The sequence below is a fragment of the Syngnathus typhle genome, linkage group LG21 (genome assembly GCF_033458585.1).
Source record: "Syngnathus typhle isolate RoL2023-S1 ecotype Sweden linkage group LG21, RoL_Styp_1.0, whole genome shotgun sequence".
Lineage (NCBI taxonomy): Eukaryota > Metazoa > Chordata > Actinopteri > Syngnathiformes > Syngnathidae > Syngnathus > Syngnathus typhle.
The window spans coordinates 5,681,201-5,704,986 of NC_083758.1; the positions used below are offsets into that span (position 1 = coordinate 5,681,201).

The window sequence follows — 23,786 nt, forward strand, 5'->3', positions numbered from 1 at the left end:
TGGGAATCCTATAAGAAATTGGTCTTCTGGGTTCAACGCCCGCCTCCTTCTCTTGACTGTATTTGACCTGCCAGTGGCGCTGAGGGGCCCCAGGACAGTTAGCTATGACAACATCCTGCTGACATGGCCCCCAAATCATCCCGCTTTGACTTTCTCCCTCACACACACACTACTTTTCCCCTCCCATCTTTCCGCCTCTCTCTCTCTCTGGAATGTAGCGTTCAGAAGCAGCTGAGAGGAGGAATGCTGCTGTTACAAGCCCATACACAACCTCAAGGGGCTGGAGGGTGGCCCCAACACACACACACACAACTGAACATTCACATTAGCTTGCCTATGAACTTGAACCAAAAGGAACCCATTTGGGTGATTTCTAATCAGGAGCGCTGCCGGCAATAATTCCACGGGCTCCTGACTGGCAGTATTGAAGCGGTGTCGTGAACAATGATTAAGACAATAATAATCCAAATAAGGATTGTTGAGAGTCGGCCCACGCCTCCACGCAGCCTGAAGCGCAATTGAATAATGCCGCCATTTATATCTGCCAAAAATGGTGATTATTCATCATTACACAGCCTTCTAAGTGATAATGGGGATACTATCATCAAGGTCTATTAAAAGTAATAAAAATGGTGCAAAGAAAGCAGTCATCATTGTGCTTAGATGTCTTCTTGACCATAAGCGTTTCATTATTCTGCTACATTTATTTTAATAATGAAAGTGATTCTGAGAAGCGCGGGACGTCACATCCACTTCGCAGTGAAACAACATTGAAGAGTTGTATGTGGGCTCCCTCTAGTGGTAAGAGAATCACCGAATAAAACTATTCCAACACTGCATAATTTTAGAGCCCAAACGTTTAATTTTCAATGGTGTATAGCTTTCCCCACTGTGTAAAAAAACATTTTGGCCATTCGTTGATGTGGCTCTAACTTGTTTCCCTTAATCAGCTGACTAACGGTAGTTTTTTTTTATTACACACCAGGGTGTGGTTACTCGAATTGGCCACAAGACGGCAGCTTTGCACGCAGAGCACATCGAAAATGGTGCAATGACATTACCGCCTTAATTTTAGGTCAATTTTGGATTTATTAAAATTATTATCGCTTCATGTGACAGAATACGTGCTTTTTCCCAATTCGCTCGGTTGGAATCCTCAAAATCACTCGTTTGTAACTAAATTAACGTGCACTGGGCAGAAAACACGGTTGAAAAAGCGACTTCCGCATGTGACGCAGCATAATCTCGCGAGAACACGGCGAATTCAAGCGTTGCGTTCAAAAAAGTCGGAATCTTAAAACCTTTACAATGAAACGTCAAAATATCATTAAACGGTGTGAAGCAACGGCTAATTTAATCTAGGAAGTGAAAAAGATTCTTTTTATTGATGTAAAAATAATAAATATTAAATTACATTCCAAACCAAAGCAATAATGGGCGACGATTGGCCACCCCTGCATAGTAACAAAACATTATTTCCCCTTGATAAGTGAAACATTTTTACTCACCAGTACAAGATACAATGGTCATCCAAATTGCATGACTTGGTATCTATTGCTTCTTTATTAGTTGTCCACTAGGGTGCAGCATTGACTCACTGGTTGCTTTGCATTGGCACTGAAAAAGCTCACTGTAAGAAAAAGAGAGGCAATTAATTATTTCCAAGCGTCATTCATCTAAACTAAGTGAATACATCACTGAAGTTTAATGTAGAATTTTGGAACCTCACAATATCTGCAATGCAGCTTCTACCACCACAATATTAAATATATTGTCACTTCTATATATCTGTTGTTCGTCAAAGTTGCGTAACTTTATTGGCTGCCATTACAGGTGTTCCTAATGGAGTGGTACGTTTGTTTTAGATCAAAGCATATTTTTCTTAACTTTGGTTTCCGCGTTTGACAATGATGTCAGCTGTTTTGACTTGACAGGCCCGCCGAGGTGCAGGGGGCAAGCCAGTCAAGACCTGCCCGTGCTCAGCTGTAATCCAAAACCTTCTTCGTCCCCTTCATCTCCATTTCACGCCAATTTCAAGTCTGAGGCCTCATGTGTAGAAATGTCGGTGTCCGACACCCGCACCCCGGGGATTGAATAAGGGGATTATATGCAAACTTACATTTCCTGCTTCTGCGCAGGTCATGGATTGGACACCTGAACCATTCCTGAAGGAATGTCTTAACAAGACCCTTCTGGATTCCCCGAGTGAAGGAATCTCGGAATGTGGCGCGTTCTTGAGAAGAGCAAGGGAGCCATCTGGTCCAAAGCTGTTGCAACAGGTAACCAAACTAAAGCACCCTTAATAACGGCCTGTTGCAAAACCTGATCCAAAAGGACAGTAGGCCACATTAGAGGTTCTCAAAACCTTTGAACATCTGCTAATTGGTGACACGCTTAACATGACAACCCAGTTGCATCTGCGTGTTGGACGGGGAAAGCGACACAAAGCGAGAAAAGCGGACACGGCTTTAGGCGTGAGTCAGCATAATGACTAATAACGGAGTCCGTGTTGGCTAAATTAGCTCATGTTACGCGGCGCAATGACAGATGGGGGAAGAGATCGGATCTTGATAGCGGAAGCCAGACAGACGTCAACACCAATTTGCGGCCAGAAGCACCGGCGGAGCTCGAGGGGGAGCCGTGAGGGCGGTGCCTCCCCGAAGAAATATGCTTGTATTAAACCTATTTTACATATGATATGTCATTCTCACACACGGTCGGAGTTTGACTCAACTATCTAAACATTGTGACTTATGATCGGGAGGTTTTCTTCTCCGTACTCAATTGCTACACGATTGTTATTGTTGAGAGAAGATTGGGAGTAAGACCTCCCGGAACCACCGGGCTCGCTTCCAAACTGGCCCGTCTTGGTAAAGCCGTCGGAATTCACGTCGTGTGCATTAACGGACAGCGGCGGGATTTTTTCTCGTGGACTTCCAGTAAATCTCATCTGCGGAGCACATGCTTCAAAGGGGTGAGGATGAGGACACCGAACGGACAAGGGGGGGGGGGGGGGTGTTGCTGAGGAAACCCAGAAGCATGCTGGGAAACAAAGTGCGCTGTTAGCCCTTTAATCTCCATTCAGGAACCTTTTTTTTTTTTTTTTTTTAAACTTGAACCAACCGGAACACTGTGCCCTCTCCTCCCCGGCACCCCGAGTGATTCTCCAGCTTGTTTCCCATGGCTGTCCTTCAACAACAATCCTCTTTGTTCTACTGGAAGACGGGTGGGAGAGGGAGAGATAATCACAGGAGGCGAGGCACGCCGAGCGAGGCAAAACCGTGAGCCAGATGTGGCAGCGCTTTTTTTTTCTTTCACCGGGACGTCAGCGGGCCTGCCTCTGAAATCGGAGCGCTCCTTCAATTTGCCGCCCTGTGATGTGGTCAAGCTCATTTCGGCTCGCTCTGCAGCTGGAGACACAGCCGAGCAAGTCGGAAAGCACCCAGAGGTGGAGGGGGGGGGGACTTCAGTCCACAATTCCGAACCTGGGGCTTTTGTATTTTGGAATATGATTAAAGTTGAACTTATAAGTGTCGCCCCAATTTCTGTCATTTTCTTTCTGACCGACTTTTTTTTTTTATGAATAGGCACTATTCTGCATTGTTGACCCCATTTAGCACCTGCAGGAGCGAGGCCCCCTTCACATCAAAAGCATTTTTCCACCTCACTGACAGGCACGGCGTCAACAAAGGCAGGCTGGAAGCACGTAGCCGCCGCCGCCGCTCGCTGCCATGGTGCTCGGGCCTTGTTGATACCGGCGGGTGTAAACAGACAAGGAGCGGGACGGAGGAGGTGGTCTGAAGGGGATTCTGTAGATTAGTATTGCTGGAAGGACACGTGTTAGATTTTCCGGTGTATTTCTGGACAGGAAAGCAAAATATCACGCGCTGAAGGATTCGCTTGGTGCCGAGTCATCTCATGACTATGCAGGCCGGTCGCTGGAATAACATCAACTGTCGTAAACAATGAACGAGCCGCTTACTTGCGCCTGAATTAACAATAACGAGACCTTTTTGGCCTGGAGAAAGACTTGGCAATTTAAAATTGGATCTCGTTCCAAATCAACAATTCTCGATTCAAACCGGAAACTCTAATTTGATTAAATTATTAACTCATGTTTATTAGATTGAGATGAGGAATCATCAGTACCGTTCTGGCCGCGACATAATAAGAGAGAACACGAGAGTGTTGCGACGCTGGAAAAAACACACGGGCCCCGAAGGGAGCGGGGAAAAAAAGCCGGCTCGCAACAACACGCGTCCATTGCACTTGTGCCGGATATGAAACAGAACTGAGTGTCAATTTTGGGTTGGTAGTAGTTTAGAGGATTTTTTTGTTTTTCCTGGCTGGGAGCGCTTACAAACATCACTGAGGCTACTTTGGGTCATTGTGAATTACAAACGTTTTGGGGAGGCGTCAATTTATTCCCTATTCGATAAGAGCGGGAGGTTCAGTGTACTACTTTCTAAATTGTCAAGACTTTGGCACCACCTAGTGGCATCTTGAGGTACTTCAGAAAGAGCAGAAACTAAAACGCAAATCTGAGTTTTCCAGAGTTGCATTCAAAACAAAAATATTTTATTTTGGGAGTAGCAAAGCGCAAAGAATACGGAGGATCGCCGCACAATAAAAGCTGAACCTGATACGAGCGGACATTTTGTGTGTTGCCGGAGTTGACATTCAGACAAACAGCGATTAGGGATGCTGGCTCAGCGCATAAGCCGCAGCGCCTCTCTGTCCGCTCAGCGCTTTTTGGACATCCTGTATATCTGGCCAATCACGTGCCACTCACTCCACATTGGCACACGCCATTCAACCCATTGTGCCCTGTTTGGAATGTAGCGGCTACACACTGGTCACTTCATTAGGTACACCTTATGACAAGCCCTCAAGTGGCGATAACGTTTGTGTTTTATTCGAACACATACGGCGAACAAAGCGGCCCGGGTCAACGGGGAAGAGAAGCTGCCCGTCCGTCACTTGAAATGTAAATGAAGCGTGCGAGCGAATGACTCCACAGCTCGATGGGGCCGTTTTTACATAACGCCGGAGCGGAGCTGCGTCGGCCAAAGGGGACGGCGTGGTTCCGGCTTGGCCCGGCTCCCGCCGTTCTGGAGCTCTTTCTCGGATGGCAGTGAATGGCGCGGCCGAGTGGAAGCTTGTCGTGGAGGCCGAACGGGAGGCGAGGAGCCCACGCACCAGCCTGCCCGCCGCCCCCGCGCTCATGCGTGGCTTCGCTGTCGCTCCATTCAAACCATCCGGTGACTCCATTCCGCACTCGAACGTATTTAGAAATTGCATCCGTGCGGCTGAAGCGTACGACACACACACACACCGACTCACTTGACTTTTTCCCATCTTTCTCTCGCCTACACGCACTCACGCACGCTGCCAAAAAAAAAAAAAAGAGTATTCCCAGATGGATGCTAGCAGAGCGGGAATTATGTAACAACTCCCAATTTGAGCTCCGCTTGTCATCTCCAAGCAAACTACATACACATTACGCCGGACCGGAATAGAAAGCGCATTGTTGATTTTGGAGAAAATGTAATGGATTAATTGGGTGGCCAATTTAATCGGCCATTTTAGAACCGGCTGTTTTTTTTTTTTTTACACGACCCGAAAAAGGGGCTATTGAACCAACGCGGAGCCCGGCGGTTCCATCCTAGCAACGGCCCGGCTCTGAAAGAGGTTGCGGGCGCTGCCAGATGGAAGGCGGCCCAGTTCCGCATCCCCGAGAAGCGACTCTCCCGAGTCGTAATTCACGACAACGCTACTCGATTGCAAAAGCTGATCTCGCGAAATGAGTTGGTGCGTGTTCAGCGGTTTTTCGCGCAGTCCTTGAATGGACTTTCTGTCGTAATTCTGGTTCGTGGTCCTCCCGTTTATTTGCTAGCTAAGGGGTGGTGGTGGGTTTTGCAGACCAAACCGGGAGCAGATGTAACTTTTACCCCCCACGCTGACACATCGTGCTCACATGCACCAATCCTAGCGTCTCAACGGCGGCCTCCCTTTCGAAGGAGGGGGTCTTCACGCACCCCTAAATTCCTGCCATCACCACCAGCGCATTCCCAGGGCCTCTCCTTGCGCCCCCCCCCCCCCTAACCGGTTCCTCGGAACAACGGCGTCAGTGTGGCCCACTGGCGTCACCTTGCTCCTCGGCTGCACACTGGCAACTCTGTTTTGTCAAAAGGGGGAACCACCCCGACGTGGAGATGATGGGAAACTAGGACTGATCTTAAAGGCTTGTTTAGACCAATTTGTTTTCTAACACGTTTGCGCACACCTGTCCTGAGATGAAACAATGCGTGGGTTGTCGTTTTTTTTTTTTTTTTGTCCCTCCAAAATCCCCCACCTGGCCACATCACACGGAAATGAACACAATGGCCTTGTTGTGTCGGCGCTATTGCACAGAGGAGGGAAATGAAGGGATTGTGCGGTCACCTCATCTCACCCATCCAGGTGTTTAGCGATCAAAAAAAAAAAAAAAAAAAAAGGGGCTCAGATGCAAATGACAATTACAACAAATGCTCTTCTGTATAATTCGCTTCGAGACAGATTGGTGGATGGAAAAGTATCATCCCTTCTTTCCGGGCGGTTTAAATTCAAACAAATACAATCTTAACTGGAAGAATGTTATCATTCATATGTGATGAGTCATGGGGATTTTTTTTTTTTTGGCTACCTTGATTTCTTGGTTGATGATGCCGCCGCATTTGGGCAAGTGAGAACATGCTGTGGATGCTTTCTGGAAAGCCAGATGTTTTTGGACGTGTCTCTCCGATGCTGGCAGGTGGTCACAGCTTGTGAAACATCTGGATGAGACAAATGACAAAAGTTTCATCCTGGCCCGATTTCAACCAGCTTTTCTTAAGTAGTTAGTGGTTTTAGACGGGTACAAAGGGACGCTTGCGCCGTTGTGGGATTTATCCAAAAAATCTGTGGAGCGGAAATAATGCAGGGTGCTTCTTTTGCCCGAGATTACAGCATGGTCTAACACCTCACCTGATGAAAGCGACGCAGTATGTTGCTGATGCTCATAGGTTCTTTCAGCGGCTCGAGGAGGCCCCGCCTCCAGCCTGGCCAATAACAATGGACGCCGGCGTGATTAACCAAACAAATGCCACCGGCGGCACAAAACCTCTTCTGTCAATGCACGTGGGCATTCCCGACATGCCTCACTGTTTACGTGCACCCGCGGTTGGGGGGGGGTTCAGAGGGGTTCATGCTTTTGGGCCGGCGTGTGACTGGGGGCAAACTGCTTCCATGGACGCTGCCAACAAGTGACCTGAATGAACTCGCCCGACTGAATGCATGCGGGCACGTTGCTGTACCGACCGTAAATAAGCCCATCTACATGGAGGGGCCCCCTTTCCCAAGGTTGTCTTTTGTTTTACAGCGACGCTAGTTAACAGGAAGTCACCAGTAAGTGTCCGATTACATTCATCTTACCAGAATGCTGGACTGAGGACAGAAATCCACAGTAGGGCATCCTCCAAAACAGCAGGGGGCAGTGCACTTATGATGTAGCCTATATTTTTCAATCGTTTATAATATAGTACAAACTCATTTTCCTATTTTGAGAATGCTTTGTTGTCAACGATGACCTACATTCATATCTTAATTCATAAAGCCTGCAGATGTTCTTTCCTCTTCTGGGGGCCTTTTTGTACTCGTAAATAGGAAAAGCTCACATATTTTTATTTATTATTTTTTACAGAATGTCATGTTCCCAAATACGATGAGGCACAGCATTGAGTGTGCGGACAACATCGTAAACTGGAGCCGATAAATGCTTTGTGACAGCGGGGGCAAGTTAAGGAGGTAAATATGGAAAGAACGTGACGTCGCTTACGCCGGTGACGTGGGATGTTTTTGATTGGGGGGGGGGGGGTGTATCTAGGAGACATTGTTATCGCACAGCAGCGAGTGAACGACAAAGTGACACGCAGTCGAGCCTTTTCCAGCTCTTGAATAATTAAACATCCACTGAACGGCTCACTACAAATCTATTTTTAGCGACAAGAGCCGGACAAACGTGTGTCAAATATACACGGGAGCGAGGCGCTGGTGTTTATCACGCGACGTAAAACGTCACGGCACATGACGCCGGCGGCCACATCAATGGAGGATGACTTGGCCCCCCTCCCCCGAGGCGTTCGAATGACACTTTGTTTGCTCTTAAAATGGACTGGCTTTGTTCTAAAAATAAGATTTCAGCACAGCAATAAATGTCCCTTGACCGACACACCACTTGCTTTATTTTTCCATGGAACCTTTTCATTTTTACTAGAACCCAAGGACTCGCTAAGACACCATAAGAACAACCCGTGAAAAGTCGGTCTGCCCTTTTTGAGCTTCACAAAACCAGACTAAAGAAGCTTTTTCGTCGCCATGGTGACCTGGGATCATCTCGCAGATTGAAATTTAAAACACAGTCAGCGCATGCCTTTTTTTTTTTTATGATTTCACTCAGAATATTTCACGCTTGACTGCGCTCAAAGAGATACTGTACGTTCAAGCGTGACCGCATCAAATCTGCATGAGTGACCTATACGCTTCAAGATGGTATCTTTTTAGCCTCAAGCTTAAAGTGACCGCCGCTCTGGCCCACCACTGAACTCCATCCTTGCCCCTCCTCCCAAATGCCTGCCGGCTCCAAATCCTTCACATCATCTCGGCATTTTCGTATATCTTCGAGTTCAATGTAAAGAGCACGTTTGCCGATGCATTAATCGGAAAAAGATGGCCAGGTGTCCAAATACTTTTGTCCACATAGTGCGTTCACAAGGAATGTTGCTTCTCCGTGATGTCATCGGTATGTTCGGTGACAGCTGGCTTTCCCTTCCGGAAGATGATGTCACTCGTTCGTACCGACTTAGCTTCCCTACGAATTTATCAACGGGGGAAGGCAAGCTAATACGCAACGGCGTGACCTCACCGAGACGGGCGTATTGTTTTAAAGGTCGCCGTAACGCCCGGGCCGCGGCCGCCTTATCTGCCGACACAAATTGACAAGATTAAGCACATTGTTTACACACAATGGAAAAGTCCCGACGCGGATGTGACATACGACAAGTTATTTGATAGTCGTAACCTTCGGCGGCGACGTCAGCGCGGATAATCCGGCGAGACGCAAACATGATGAATAAACGCACCGAGCGCAATAATGGGCTTGATGCACTTATGCGTGAGGCAATCACATCCATCCGCGCCGCACGGAGCCTCCGTGGCGGCTCCGTGACGGCAGATAGCCGCGCTTGAAAACAGGAAACCGAGCGTGCTCTGCTAATCGGAGTAGGGTGGGGGTGGGGGGGGGGGGTCGCTGCCTCCGTTGCCGTGCTTGCTCAACTCAAAGTTGCTGGAGCGGAAGTAATCTCGGCTGTTCACTGAGTGCATTCTTTTAAGCTACTGAGCTAATGGCTTCCTCCTCCTTGCCTCTAAAACAAAACAAACCGGGCGGGCGGACGGCAACGGCAGCAGCATCGCGGCTCGTTGAGTAACAAAGTCCTTTTTCGGGACCACCTGAGCGCCTCGCCGCCCGCGTTTGGACGGCTGCCGTTTGCTCGGCCTTTGCCAGGGAAAAGAATTACAACTGGAAGGAAGCCTTCGAGCACATTTGATTGATCGGCTGACCCCCGGGGCAGGCTCGGTTTTAACGCCTAAGCGGAAATGCAAAAAGAAAGAATGTGACACACCGCGTGATGTCACTGGCTCCTTTGATTTTGACTAAGCAGGCACCACGAGAAGTTAAAAACTGCAGCGCTGCCTTAATTAGCCAACTGTTTTGACTCCATCTTGGTGACGTGCGGCGCAAAGTAGGCCGAGAGCGCCGACCTCGTCGCACACGACCGACCGCGTTTGCACTTGAGTGTGTGCGTGTTATGATGCCGCCTGTGACCTAGTTACGTTGGGCCCGCGTCGGAGTTTCTGCGCTGCAGGTTACATCGATGTATTTTACTCGCTTGCTTTTGCTGTGGGAAATCTTGCTGGGCCAGCACTTGCGCCCGAACAGAATTTGATCCAGCATGTCGTGGAGGTTCTGTACGTTCTCGCTTTATGATTGCGCCGGCGAGCCTTTGTGGTGTCACATTATTATTGTTATTATCGAGACTAGCACGTTTTCCCCCGCGTCTGGGAACTGGATGTCCTGGTTGTAACATAATCGCCGTGATGACTTTGGTCATCGCCGTGGAAACAGACTCACAGGTAAACAAGAGAGGGGAGGGGGTGAGGATACAATGACTAAGTGATTTCAAAACATAAATGGAAGGCTGTTTAAATCGCGTTTGTACCACTTTGGACCGGAGTGTCCGAGTGAAACCGGTGCTGAGGAGCCGACACAATTGATGCATTGATACACCTCAGGGTGCGAAACATTCTCACGTTTCTTCCAATTCAAAGACTTTGAGGTCGGCGAAACTGTGATCACATGACTCGCTCGCAATGTGACTGGATCGCAATGTTACGTTTTTTTTTTTTATTGTTTGGTCAGGAAGTCAGGAAAAATGAAACAAAACACATGAATTTTTAATCTACAGGTGAGCCGTGGCTTCAGGGATCCTCCAAACAAAACGTGACTGACAAGAAGTCCTTCTGTACTGTAATCTTCCTTTTCACTATTTAGTTAGGAGGTCACGGTCGGCGGCGCTCAATCCCGACATCCATTGTGAAGCGACCAGATCGTCATTCATCATCGGACCTCGTTTGTCGGAATGAAACACGAGCCCAGAAAGCTTGAAGAATTTCTAATCGATAAACTCTATTGACTAGTGGTAAAATGAATGAAAGGGATAGACTACATTGGAACCTTACGCAACAAATTTGTCAATCTGTTTTTTAGTGTGCGGTTCATAACTTTGCTGCAAGATATTTTGTTCTAATAATAATTTCCATAAAATTGAGGTGCACTCTGGCAGCACACAAACCCTTCTGTCACTTTGCTGGAAGCCAGAGGGCCGAAATTATTGCTTTGATTCCGATTTTAACGATTAATATTTTATTCAGCCTATTCATTACATTACACATAGTTCTGATCAAGCTTTTTGAGTTTCTGTTGTCATGCCAAGCTTCAGAACTTTTTTTTTTTTTTTTTATCATGGGCAGAGAACGTCCTCAACTAATCTCTAGTAATAGTAATTGTTTACACACAGTACAGATAATGGCTGCTTGTGAGAACTGTTGTAAGCTCTTTGTGTGTTTGTTAAAATTGCCATTGTTTGAAGGTTTATAAACAAACATTTTATCTCTGCGTGTGCCCACACTTACCGCTCATGAATACTTGGTGTTCAACAGAACAAAGGGTTCCTTCAGGGTGAGCAGCAGGTTGCCTCCAGCTTCGCAGCCAGGTAGTCCTCTGCTGGCAGTGGCGCAACTTTTAATGAACACCAGGACCAGACCATGAGGCGGCAAGCCCCGAGCAGGAGGCCTCCACATCTACACAACACATGGGGCAATGTTCAAACTGAAGCTGAAGATAGTTTAAGAGAAATTATCGGAATAAATGACCAAAATAAGCTAAATATTAATAGAAATGAATGAAGAAATACGACAAGTTAAAAAGTCCAAATGGATTGACACGAGTGACGTGTTAGTGTTGTTGCTAACAATAGCATTTAGTTTTTAGCAAACGCTATTTCTACTCGTTATTAAAAAATAAAATAAAATACAAACTTCTACTCGTTATGTATTTAATGTGTGTCTCACTAAAGTGTCCAGTAGAGCCGCAATACACACCACAATCTCCATGACAAAAGAGTATTTTGTTCATTAAAGTTTGGGCCGGGCGAACCGGAAATTGCTGCGCTATCACTTCCTGTTTCATCTCAAAGTGCAGCGCCACCTAAAGGCTTGGCATGCATATTACATTATTTTGTCAACATTTGCGTATTAGACGGCATTTTATCCATTAAGTATGTTTTATCGGCGCTAAAAGTATAAAGTATTGAACGACGTAACAAAACAAGTTAGATTCTTTATACTGCCTTTTACCTCAATGTCAATAGATGATAAAATGCAACAATAATTATAGATATTTTCAAAGTATGATGGCTTGAGGGTCAGTATAGATTTAATTGTGACATCACAAAATGACGTGCACAACATAGCATGGACCAATACAAACTCGTGCATTCTGATGGCCACGTGTCCTCAAAGCGGGGTCAGACGAATGGACACACAACCACTCACAGTTAGATCCACGGAGAAACAAAGAAGCTAGTGTGAAGTGTAGTATCACTGGCAACGCCGGTGCAATCTCTCGTCTCGTCTTTTCCTGTTCTCGGCGCTGGCGTCGCAGCCTGTGCCGCCTGAGTGGGTTGACACCCACCGGCCCATCTGCGCCCGCCGAAGGCCTTCGGGGCCCCTGGAGACCATCTGGCATCTCCCTCTTGTGTCTGGCGACTCGTCACCTACGAAAGTCTCTTCGACTTGTCCGAATTGCTTTGCATACTCGTGCAAGTCAGGACAGATCACATGACATCATTTCGATAGGAAACAGATCATATTAAGCGTTAATATATAAACTGTTGTGTTCCTCTAGACCAGTGCTTCTCAATTATTTTCTGTTACGCCCCCCCCCTAGCAAGAAGAAAACTATTCGCGCCCCCCCTTCCCCACCGTGACTATCCTAACTTGTCTTGTAAGTCGTAAAAAGTTGCACTGTCGCAAACGTCACAGAAGTAACAATGAGAGCGCCACTGCCCCCTGCTGTGAAGATTCGCAATTACACTTTATTCTAGTACTGCCAAAAAAAAAGCCTGTTCCCCAGGGTCACACGCGCCCCCCCAGGAATAGCACCGCGCCCCCCAAGGGGGGCGCGCCCCACTATTTGAGAAGCACTGCTCTAGACACTAATGGACATTGATTAAAGTGTGGGGGGGGGGGGGGGGGGGGAGACCATATGCCCACCCGTCTCCACTTAATGAGGATTTCACAGTGAGAGTGGATGAGGCCTCACTGTCATCTGTGAGGTTTTGATGAAGACAAGATGGCGCTCATTTACATGGCATAAAGCTGTTAAGACAATGAATGGGAGGATTAGCAGGGTCGTTCGAGCAGAGTTAATAAATTAACTTGATGAATGAGAGCAGTGCTTTAACAGCACTACTTGGTAACTAGTGGAGGTCAGAAGGGTTAGGAGTCTGTTTTACACTCCAGCTGTGACTGTCTGCAGCCTAGCACATGTGGCTCTTATTTGTAGCGTGGTTTTTGCACATTGTCGTGCGGTTAATGACTGCTGTGATGTCTTTGTAGTCAAATAAAAAAGTTACATTGCATTCTTGCACTTTGAAATAATCACACCACCAGTTATTTCTGTACATAAAAGTGGGATTTTAATTGAAAATTTGGTATTAAAAAAAAAAAAAAAGCAATATTAAATCCTTTGGGGCCCCGAGTGAGCCCGAAGGTGTTGAATGTGGCGCGGTTGTGTGAAAAGCGTAATTGTTTTCAACTTCAAAGTACATATGGCGTCAACCTCCAAAGTAGTTAAATAACATTCAAATCCTTTCAAATTTAAGTAAACTTGTTTTATTCTGCTTTACATCAACAATTGTCAGTGCATCCTCCACATCTACAAAAAGGAAAAAAAATTGTCGATATGTAAAAATAAGTTAGGAATGCAAACTAAATGCAAAGTAGAATATGCAAAAAAAACAAACATTTTTTTTTAAAGGGAAGGGAGTTTAAGCAGACAATAAATAAATAAATAACCACAGAATGTGGAATGTCTACATGTTTTGTTGACAAATAAATTAAATGCAAATGGGGAGGAGGGGGAAAAAATATACACACTAAAAGAGGCGGGAGGAAACACACTGTACAATATTTGCAAAAAAAAAAGAAGAAAAAAAACCCCAACAACACAGTCTATGAATATTGCATTGATTGTGCATTTCACCCCCCCGGGGAGCCCCGAGAGGGCCCGAGGAGGTGGGGCATAACGTGTCAAGCGGTGAGACGGCGAAAAACGTTCAAGAGGCGACAGAACTCGCAACAGGCATGGCTGAACACAGCGGGAGAACAAGAGAGAGGGGGGGAAAAAAAGGCCGAGCGGGGTCGAGGTGTATGCGTCTTGTTGACATGTTGTAGACATTCAGAAAAGACAGGATCCAGTTTCCAAAACACCTGTTCAGGCTATAGAGTGAGTGAGCAGCTTCCAAGAGTGATACACAGTCGCGCATGTGTGTTTCAAGTATTCTATTCTCTCTGATGCTCTCGCAACCTCTCAACTGGGGGCTACTTGGCTTGTAGTGATGGAGACGCTCTCCCTTCACTGAGGTTTGAGTCCGAAAAAAGGTCGAAAACTGCTGAGATGAAAAGCCCCCAGAACAAGCAGCGTTCCAAACAAAAAAAGGCACTCCAAAATTAAAACGTTGAATTAAAAAAAAAAAAAAAAAAAAAGTGTTTTCCCCCAAAGCTCTATGAGAGCAGCCATATCTGAATAGGAAGGCCTTGCCAGATGCATATACCAGCCTACTGACAAAAAACAAGTTCAAACGAGGGGAAATAAATAGTGCTGGTAAGACCAACCAAACAGCCAACATGTTCCCCTTTAGGAAACAACTGAATGGAAAAAAGGGAATTTGGGGGGTAAGAGAAGCAACAACAAACAGTTGCAACCAAACAGCAACATGTTCCCCTTCAGGAAACAACTTTTTAAGAGAAACAACAACGACGAGTTGCTGAAACCCCCCCCCCCCCCACCCCCAGCAAGTCTTTAGAGTCCTTCAGACTGCTCCTCAGAGGCTCCCCTTGCTTGAGGTTGTGCTCGACGACGAATCGGTAGCGATGGTCCGCAGGCGGATGTCGACGGCGGCCGGCTCCTCGGGATTGGAGTCGGGCGCCTCGGCCGTCGCCCGCATCCAGGCGTGGTCGCAGATCTGCTCCAGTGTGGGCCGGTCGGAGGGCCGCAGGGCCAGGCACCATTTGATCAGCTGCTGGCACTCTGTGGAATCAAGAGAGCAAGCTCAGAGGGACGCGTTCCGGTTTCACTTCATTATTAGGACAATTATTCATTAACTGCAAATATACGAGATCCCCCCCCCCTCTAGTAAAACAAGTGCCTTGGCTCAATCAACGCTTTGGAAACACTGCTGCAATTCATTCTTTTCACACCAGTTGGTTCCGGATCCCATTAGTACTACTCGGTGCAGCTAGGGGGCGATAGAGCCAATCTTTGCGCACACGCGTGTGTGTGTGTAATTGCAGCAACCCACCAGCTGACACCCTTCTCCTGAAGTACACTCTTCCCCGGAGGATCTCCTCATCCTGCTCGAAGGGAATGTCTCCGCAGACCATGTCGTAAAGCAGCACGCCGAGCGACCACACCGTGGCGGAGCGTCCGTGGTATCTGTGGAAGCGGATCCACTCGGGTGGGCTGTACACACGAGTACCTAGAGAGGGGAAAAAAAGGAGGGGGGCAATGAGTATGGAGGGCGCACAAAAAGGCACAAAATTGGTTGGTGTTTCTAGGTCATGGAAAAAGAGAGAGAGAAGCTCCCTGTGCAACCACAACAAACCGGCTAACCTATACACCCTCCCCCCCGCCTTTTCCTCCTCCTCCCTCATCAGCACAGAGCAGGAAACGTGATCCCATCATGTGACGCCGCAGCTCGGGTTTCACAACAAACGCCTTACGTGGCAGTCGACGACCCGACTATGACTCACGTTATTCCGTTCCCGTACAGTATGGATACACGCGAATCATGCGTCACGCAGTCGTCACAAGCGCTCACGATTCGATTTGAAATAGATTAATATGAGGAAAGCCCTCTGCCGCGCCGCCCCCCCCCAACTTAAAAACATAAACATCACTGCGTCACAGGCTAGTAAACGCCTCCGCGACTGGAAATAGCCCCGAGTGAATCAAAACAATGCAGAACCTTACCGTCAAAGTCCGTGTACACGGTGTCCTTGAGGAGGGCCCCGGAACCAAAGTCGATAAGCTTGAGCTCCCCGGTGCGGAGATCCACGAGTAGGTTCTCGTCCTTGATGTCCCGGTGCACCACGCCGCAGCTGTAGCAGTGGCGCACCGCTTCCAGGACTTGGCGAAAAAAGCCCCGCGCCGCGTCCTCTTCCAGGGCGCCCTTCTCGGTGATGAAGTCGAACAGGTCCTTAACGAGCTCCGGCCGCTCCATAACCAGGAGCCAGCCGTCGGCGCGCTCGTAATAATCCAGCAATTTGATAACTCCGCGAAAAGAGGAGCTGACTTTCTTCAGCAGGAGAATCTCCAGCGGGACCATGCTTCCGTTCTAAGAGCAGAAAATGAGGGAATCCGGGGATGAGGATTGCGGGGATTACACGCAGCCCGCCCCGACGCTACATCAAAACAAACACTTACAATCGAGCCCCACTCGGTCACCCTTTCCTTGGCAACGTGTTTGACGGCGACCTGGAGTCAATAAAAAAAAACATTTAGAGTCGCATAAAGAGGAAATTCTCAATTCCTCCACACCCGTCCGCGACTCACCGGTGCCCCGTCAGAGAGCCTGCTGCCGGCGTAGACGGTTCCGAAGCCGCCGCTGCCCACCACGGAGCCCACCTGGTACACCTTCTCGAACGGCTCCTTCTCCACTTTGACTGTTTCGGGGGAGGGCGAAGATTAGCTCCCCGAATCGTTCCACAACAGCCGTTAACCTCTTTCAACTCTCCCTCCCTCCCCCGCTGCCAGCCAGCCGTCTTTTGCTTTGACCAAGACGTTGCGACGTTACGCTTACTTACCCGGCGGAAGCTGGATTTTCACTGGTAGGTGGTCCATGCTCGAAGGGTTGCAAATGTGCGAAAAAGAACCAAACTTTGACAGCAACATATTAGAAAAAGGAGGTCAAAATGAAAAGCCGGTGGTGGGGATCCAAGGCAACCAGAGAGAGGGATTCGACTACTTCTAGAAAGACTTTAAAGGGTTCGGGCGCCGTCTAAATAGTAGGATGGATCGTCTTGGAGTATATCCAAGCACAGCCGTGCGCCAACTCGGCCGCACCGCGCCCGTTCAAATCGTGTCACGACCGTAAAGTCGCACACCGGTGCCTGAAAACCGACATGAAAGCGGGTCGGAAGGGGTCGAGGTACCACCAAAAAATAAAGGAGTAGATTCCGAGGAAACAACAACAACAACAACAAAAAAGTAACGTCCCGAATTTCTGGAAACGCACACGCGTGCAGTAGGTCAAAATGTCCTCCGCGGTGTGTTGATATCCTGAAGTGCTGCCGCTGTCTGAGCTTTGACGCGCTCTCCTAGAGCCAATATTTTGACGCGCAGTGGGACGTTAAGTATCCCTCCGCCGCAATACCGGGCGTTCCTTTCGTTCAAATCTCGCTGATAAAAACACCACGTTTCCCAAAATACATGTCCGAACACGTATGAAAACCAGAACATGTCACAAAACGCACTTTTGCTCCAAAATAGGGTTTGAAACGCCATTTGTATTACGGGACTATTTTTTCATAGTAGGAGACGCGCAAGAATCCCTGTCTGGTAGATTTGCACTACGTTCACTATAGACTCGGAGGCGGCAACCAATCAGATGTGGTATAAAAATACTTTCTTTTGGGCATTGGCCAATCAGGTAAAAGTTGTTGTAATAAAGCGGACATTTGAGTGCACGTGGCGGCAATCTTCGACGCCCCCCCCCCCCCTTTTTTTTATTTACTTGTACCCCCCACCATTACTTATGCAGCAAGAGACAGACAGTCTGGTTGGAAAAGAAAAGGTCATTTTGTAGACAAATTAGTCATGAACATATCACCACTGTTCTTTGTTCAGGAGGGCGTGGAACCCAAATAAATAGTCAAGTCTACTTAGCAACCCAAACTAATCCATAAACGTCAGTTACTAGAGTTAGCGGCGCGCCATTATGGTGTGCAAATCTGTTTATGATGTCTTTTGAAGATTCAAATCCAAACCACAAATCAGCCTTTGCAACATTCGGACTCGGTACGACTTGCACTTGCATGAATCCCACTTGACATTGTTGACAGTTTTGGGAGCAAACTAGGTTAGCGAGTTGAAAACACGCACCGATCGAAGTTTGCAAAGTTAGCTGTGCAATTCTGGAGTTTCAACGTTCCACGTTTACTGTCACACATGGCAACATGACCTTGGCTCGCTGTGAACTTTCCACTGTTTATCTCCTCTATCCGCTGATAACCTGTGCATGTATGTGTGTATTTTTGACCGCTAACCAAACAAAAAGCATTTGAAAAGTTCCACGGAAAGTTATCGGGGCGCAGACCAAGCCAGCGCAAAGTTATGTAAATGCAAATATGAAAACAGCGTCCAGGCTGTAAATTGCTTTGATGCTCTATATTTTGTTTCATATATTAATCGGCGAAATTCATACAAGTTATGCATTGTTTAATGTTGTGTATAAACCTACCGCCAGATTTATGTTGAATAAAATACTTCTAGAGTGTTGTGTATTATGTTTTACAGTGTTTTCTATAACGTGTTTATTATTTGACATCCCACTTGCCGTAGTTCTGTGGAAAAGGCAACAGAGTACAAATGTAAATTCTGACCCTGAAGCTCAACACATTTAAAGCACCATTTTAAATGTATAAACGATTAACCATAAAAGCAAAAAGTGGTCCTGCTTGTTTTTGTGCAGGTACTTAAGTGAGTGCATTCTTTCAATGACTCAAACATGCCCAAAAATGCTTCTTGAGCTAGAAATGGACTTCAAGGTCTGAAACCAAGTATGTTTTCATAACCTTGTGGATCCCAAGTGGAGTTTCTAGCCAAAATGTCTCACTTTTCACCAGATACAAGTCAGTTCAGTTGAGGTTTTGATGTCCTCGTTTCTCATGAGGTCACACTCCGTAACTATTAACAGTCTTGAATGTGCAACATAATACTTGGAGAGGAAAGCCCGCAGTGGGCAATGTGCAAATGGGGGTGGACTGAGGTGAAGCTGTAATGAGACCCGCGATAGATGAGATGTCATAAATGTCACAATTGCTCTTGACTTTTAGTCGACACTGTAAAAAAAAACCATCACTTAAATAGTCATTTAAGTCGGAGCAATTTTAAAATAGATTCCCACGTGTTAGTTAGCATAACAAAGCAATTAGCCGAGCTCTTTTTCCGACGGGACGGTGTTTTTATTCTTCAATTTTCAGTCATTTAAATAATCCGCAGTTAATCTCAGTAAAAATTAGTACAATTACGTTGACGTTCAATTTTTTAAAAATATTTAAAACCATACCGTCTGGGGTGCTGTCTTGTACGGCTGCCATTTTCTGCGACGGACTGTCTAAGAGGACAAACATAGCGAATCGCGATTCATCGTGTGAAACAAATGTAATTCACATAGTGGATTTATGATAATACGAGAAAATTGCAAAGTTTGACCTTTCTGGGGTTCCGTAGTGCGCGATCTTAAAAATGGACGCGCTTTTAATTTAGGTCATTACATTTTCCTAGTTCACCACTAGGTGGCAAAATGTCGGAAAGCGATCTTCATAACGGCACAACGATTTTTTATTATTATTTTTTTTAAATCAAAATACGTTGCCATAAATGCCGAGTTCACCCAATGTTGCTTTATTCCAGTGTAGTGCAATCACATGTTTTTAAAATCCATCCCGGACTCCTCAACCTGAACAAGCAAATGAAAAGACATCATCAGGTTATAATCGATCACCAATGATCTTACAAGCACCCAACATTACATTTCAAGCGGCCTTTAAAAATATCCTCACACACTAAATAATGCATTTAATAGACAGTATGCTGCTCTGAAATGTTGGAGTGTATTATGCCGGGATAGATCCAATCTTTGCCCTGGACAAGGATCAGTCAACTTTATGAAGTATTCATGATTGTGCCCCCCCCCCCCCCCCCCCCCCCACATTCAACTTGTGGGCCATGCAGACAAGCATCTATTTGCTGAGGTTTGATCCGAATAGTCGTTCACAGCTCTCATGGGAAATCATCATCAGTTTCTTTTTTTATGCGCGGCACTTCTCAGAGAAAAGCCATGAAGAAGAAAAATGGCGAGTGACACTGTGATGAGCTGTCACTGTCCGGCCTCCTCTCGTTTTGGGCGTATATCTGCACATGCCTGGGATGCCTCCCACTTTTCCTTTGCTCTAATTGCCGCCTTAGTAACGGGTGTCAGCCAACCCCCCCAAAAAAGGGGGGGGGGGGGTCCAGTTGCATTTGCATCTCTAATTTGATGGCTTTCACTGGGGACATATAAAACCAGACATGCCAGAGGGTAACGTGGCCACATCAGAGTCCTGGAGTCACATGGGGTTATTTTTAGCCCCCACCGCGCCGGTTAGTAGCGACCACATCATTTTGGTAAGCCGACGGTTGAATTCCATCCAGCTCGGCTTTGCTGGTGCAATCTGGGACGTTTGTCATGCACTGTCCTCTCAACATGAGAACCAGTCAGGATGTCCCTTACAGGCCTCAAGAAAGCCTTCATTGTGATTACCGGCCATTAGAAATCAGAGTGACAGTGTACAACGTGTGGCACTTTTGTGTGTTTGTCATGTGCCGTGCGCGGCAGCCAGGTCACCGTATGGATTACGACCCCGTCTCGGCATTACGCAACAACGTCAGGCCGGTCAGTCTGGTAATCTGCCGGCCACATTGCATAAGCGCTCATTGGCGCTTTTAACACATTCCCTTCGCACTTTCCCGTTATGCAGGTTTGGCCGGAGAATAGCGTGCATGCTACATACTACATATGGAGATAACTTGTGTTAGCATTTGGTGTTAAATAAATAACATGGAGCGACTCGATTGTGTCCCCCGAGATACTCAGCCGGAGTTGTACTCGTGTAAATTTAGCCGGCATGAGGGTCAAGCGTAGGGCAAAGTGACATTTCTCGTCCTTGCGTTGCTTATCGCCTTCTGCGTAGAGCGGGCGAATAATAATAGGTTGAGCGAAAAGACAAATTAACATAGGCGGCCGGCCGGGGGAGTTATTTAATTTCTGCGTCACCGCCAGCCAGCGGGTTAACGATGCCCTCGGTGAGTGAATGAGCGACGGCGGGCTTCGGCAGAAACGTTTTTGCTTTTTAGAAGAGTAAATTTGTTTTGTAACTATATTCTGTCCTGAAAAACCTCCATCACATTTCTTCAGTCTAATGTCAACTTTATTATTAACATGTTCCTATTTTTGTCATGCAAAATTTTATATATATTTATTTTTCATTTTGCAAATTGTCAGTAAAATATCTATTTTCCTTTTTTTTTTTCTTCACTAATATATCACCCTCAAGGTGAACATACATATTTCCATTTGACAAAAATATCCTCGAAATGGTATTTCCCCTTATCCCTATTAAGAGGTAGTTATTTACTAGTCAGTAATCACTCAGTAAGTCTATTGCTCAAACTGTCAAGAGATGTAACCCGCCCCCAGGCAACTCGTCGTTGCTTAATCCTCATCGGCAAAGCGTCGCTCCATAATTTCCACATCCATCCAGTACAAGTTAGAGCTAAGTGCTCCACTTCCCTTCACTGACTTGATCCATTTAACCGCCCATCCCCGTCTTAAGAGGATACAGAGACCAAAGCTTTAAATCCCGCCCCCCCCAACCCGACCGGGCGGCGATTCTGGGAGGGGGTGGTCAGTTGTAATCTTTTGTGTTTGAAAATAGACATTCAGATGTATTATTTTAGTCCTCTTTTGGGGATATTCGTAAATTGACATTCCCTTTGACCGCCCCCCCGAGCGACGTTTTTGACGGGCGTACTGCTGACTGTGTGTCTGCGAGGGCTCGAGCTCGGACACGAGCTGCCCGCTCAGCAGTCTTTGCGGCCGCACGTTTATTTTCCCCCAAGAAATTGCAGCACGATGTGTAGATACGCCAACAAGCCCCTCCCCCTTCGCCTGATGGTGGGGCATTATCTTCTAACTCCATTTGGTTTACATGAGCGCTGTAATTAATGGCCGTGAGGTGCTTATGTGATTGACAGTTCGTCCGGGCAAACCTCAGCCTTGAATGAAGGCAGGTATGGATTTGTTAGCTTAGCCTAGCGTAAACCAGCGACAACATAGACAAGCAGGCCTAGCATACATGTTCTTGAAATGTGGGAGGAAGCCGGAGTGCCTGTCGAAATTTTTCATAAGCATGTGGAGAAACCCTTACGCCACACAAGAAGGCCGAAGCCACAAACCTCAGAAATGCGAGGCAGATGTGCTAACCACGACACCAATTCCAAACACAGTCCGATTGTATTCCACGTGCTACACGCTAAATTGAAAGCTAAAGTCGCTTTGCGTTCCCGGTTTTCCTGATACTTCGTTTGGGTCGATGCGGGCTAATGATGCTGATTAGCACAGTGATCTTCCTCTCTTCTCCGTCTTGTCCTCGCCAAAGTCCGCACACGTCCGAGTTAATGAGAATACATCGGCTAGTGACGAACCGTCTTTTAACGAAGGGCTAGCTAATTGCACGTCGATGAGCGTGGCGCACTCAGCACTTTCAAACACAAGCCTCCCCTTTTTTTTCCGCCATAATTGCTCTCTTTTCGCCGTGTAATCAAAACGAGACTTGGCGCTTACGTAACAATTCTATACAAAATGTCTCATTATTCCCTCGTGCGCTGGCCTTGTCAACATCAACGGCGGCAGACCAATCCGAAACGTCACGAACGAAGCGGTAATTATTCCCGGGGACCGACGTGTTCTTGCACGCCAAGTCATCAGAAATTAGACACTGAAGGGAACACGGTGTCAAAGCGTGATAGCGGCCGCGCCCGCCGCCACATTAGCGGCGTAGCGTCTTGCGTCACACGCTAATCACCCTTTGCCGCCTCATTCCTGGGATTGTGCTGCACACGGGTCCTTGAACCGCGGGTAATTACGGCCAGGAATGCGCACGGCCCAGAAGCCAATGAGAAGTAGCATGTTGGCATGGCAACCGGCGAGGTGTTAATTATTTTCTTCCTTGACGGAATCCCCTCTTCAAAGAAAAGAAACACCTGCGAATCAAACCCCCTGCTTCAGTTTCTTTTTTTATTGCCTCCGCTGGTTCTGTTTTCACAACCTTTTTCCGTTGCCTACTCTCCCAATTTCCTCTTTACGTCAGGCCTGTTTTTGACAAAACGGTCATTTACATGCGTGTTTGTTTCCACACGTCAAAAACCGAGACAGAAAAAACGGTTTGATTCCATCGAAACGCAACTGAAGTTTGTTAAAGCGGTAGCGCTAATGTTAGCTGGGTAGCACTTATGCTAGCCGCTGCAAGCATGCTAGCCTCTGTTACTCTTTCATCACTTGTTTGTGCAAATATTCACTACGCCCACCAGGAACTGGCAACTAAAAAACTCTTTATTTTATTTTATATTTTTTTCAAAAAACGACATTAGCGACTATCATGGTGACCTGCGTATTCCAAGGTCTGTAGGGATTGTGTTAAACTCCTCTTATCATCCAAAAAAAATTCTCATTTAAATACAAAAGCGCTTGAGGGAAGAATGATCCTCAGAATTATTTTGTTTCAATAATCTTCCGGAAGGCGGAGGAACTGGTTTGGGCGACGACATGCTATGACACACACCGCATTGAACTAGGGGGAAAATGTAATTATAAGTGAGGGAGAGGTCAAGTAATGAAAGCTTGCCACCTCGGTTAGAAAATGTCTTACGGCAATAATGCCATTAATGCTTTCGGACCTCAAACGAGAAACAAATTTGGAGTATCTCCAAATTTTTGTCATCAGTGATCAGCTCAATTTTCCTTTCACTACTCAATAACAACCGGATTGTTTTTACCTTGCCTGCCATGTTTAATTTGAGTGACGGGCCAAACACGTCCAGCACCCCC

At 46.8% G+C, this 23,786-nt stretch overlaps 1 protein-coding gene and 1 long non-coding RNA gene across 2 annotated transcripts; both read right to left on the bottom strand.

Annotated features, from left to right (window-relative positions):
* Window positions 1-1,340: 1,340 nt before the first annotated feature.
* On the bottom strand, window positions 1,341-11,798 carry LOC133145393 (uncharacterized). Its single transcript, XR_009710894.1, has 4 exons — window positions 11,737-11,798; window positions 11,269-11,436; window positions 6,686-6,815; window positions 1,341-1,630 (listed from the first exon to the last, which is right to left on the bottom strand). It is a non-coding gene; the product is annotated as an uncharacterized LOC133145393 (long non-coding RNA).
* A 1,709-nt stretch (window positions 11,799-13,507) lies between these two features.
* On the bottom strand, window positions 13,508-17,234 carry LOC133145451 (serine/threonine-protein kinase pim-3-like). Its single transcript, XM_061268984.1, has 6 exons — window positions 16,723-17,234; window positions 16,472-16,581; window positions 16,343-16,393; window positions 15,890-16,253; window positions 15,219-15,395; window positions 13,508-14,947 (listed from the first exon to the last, which is right to left on the bottom strand). Exons 1-6 carry the CDS (start codon window positions 16,808-16,810, stop codon window positions 14,742-14,744), a joined length of 996 nt encoding a protein of 331 aa, XP_061124968.1. The 5' UTR covers window positions 16,811-17,234; the 3' UTR covers window positions 13,508-14,741.
* Between the last annotated feature and the right edge of the window lie 6,552 nt (window positions 17,235-23,786).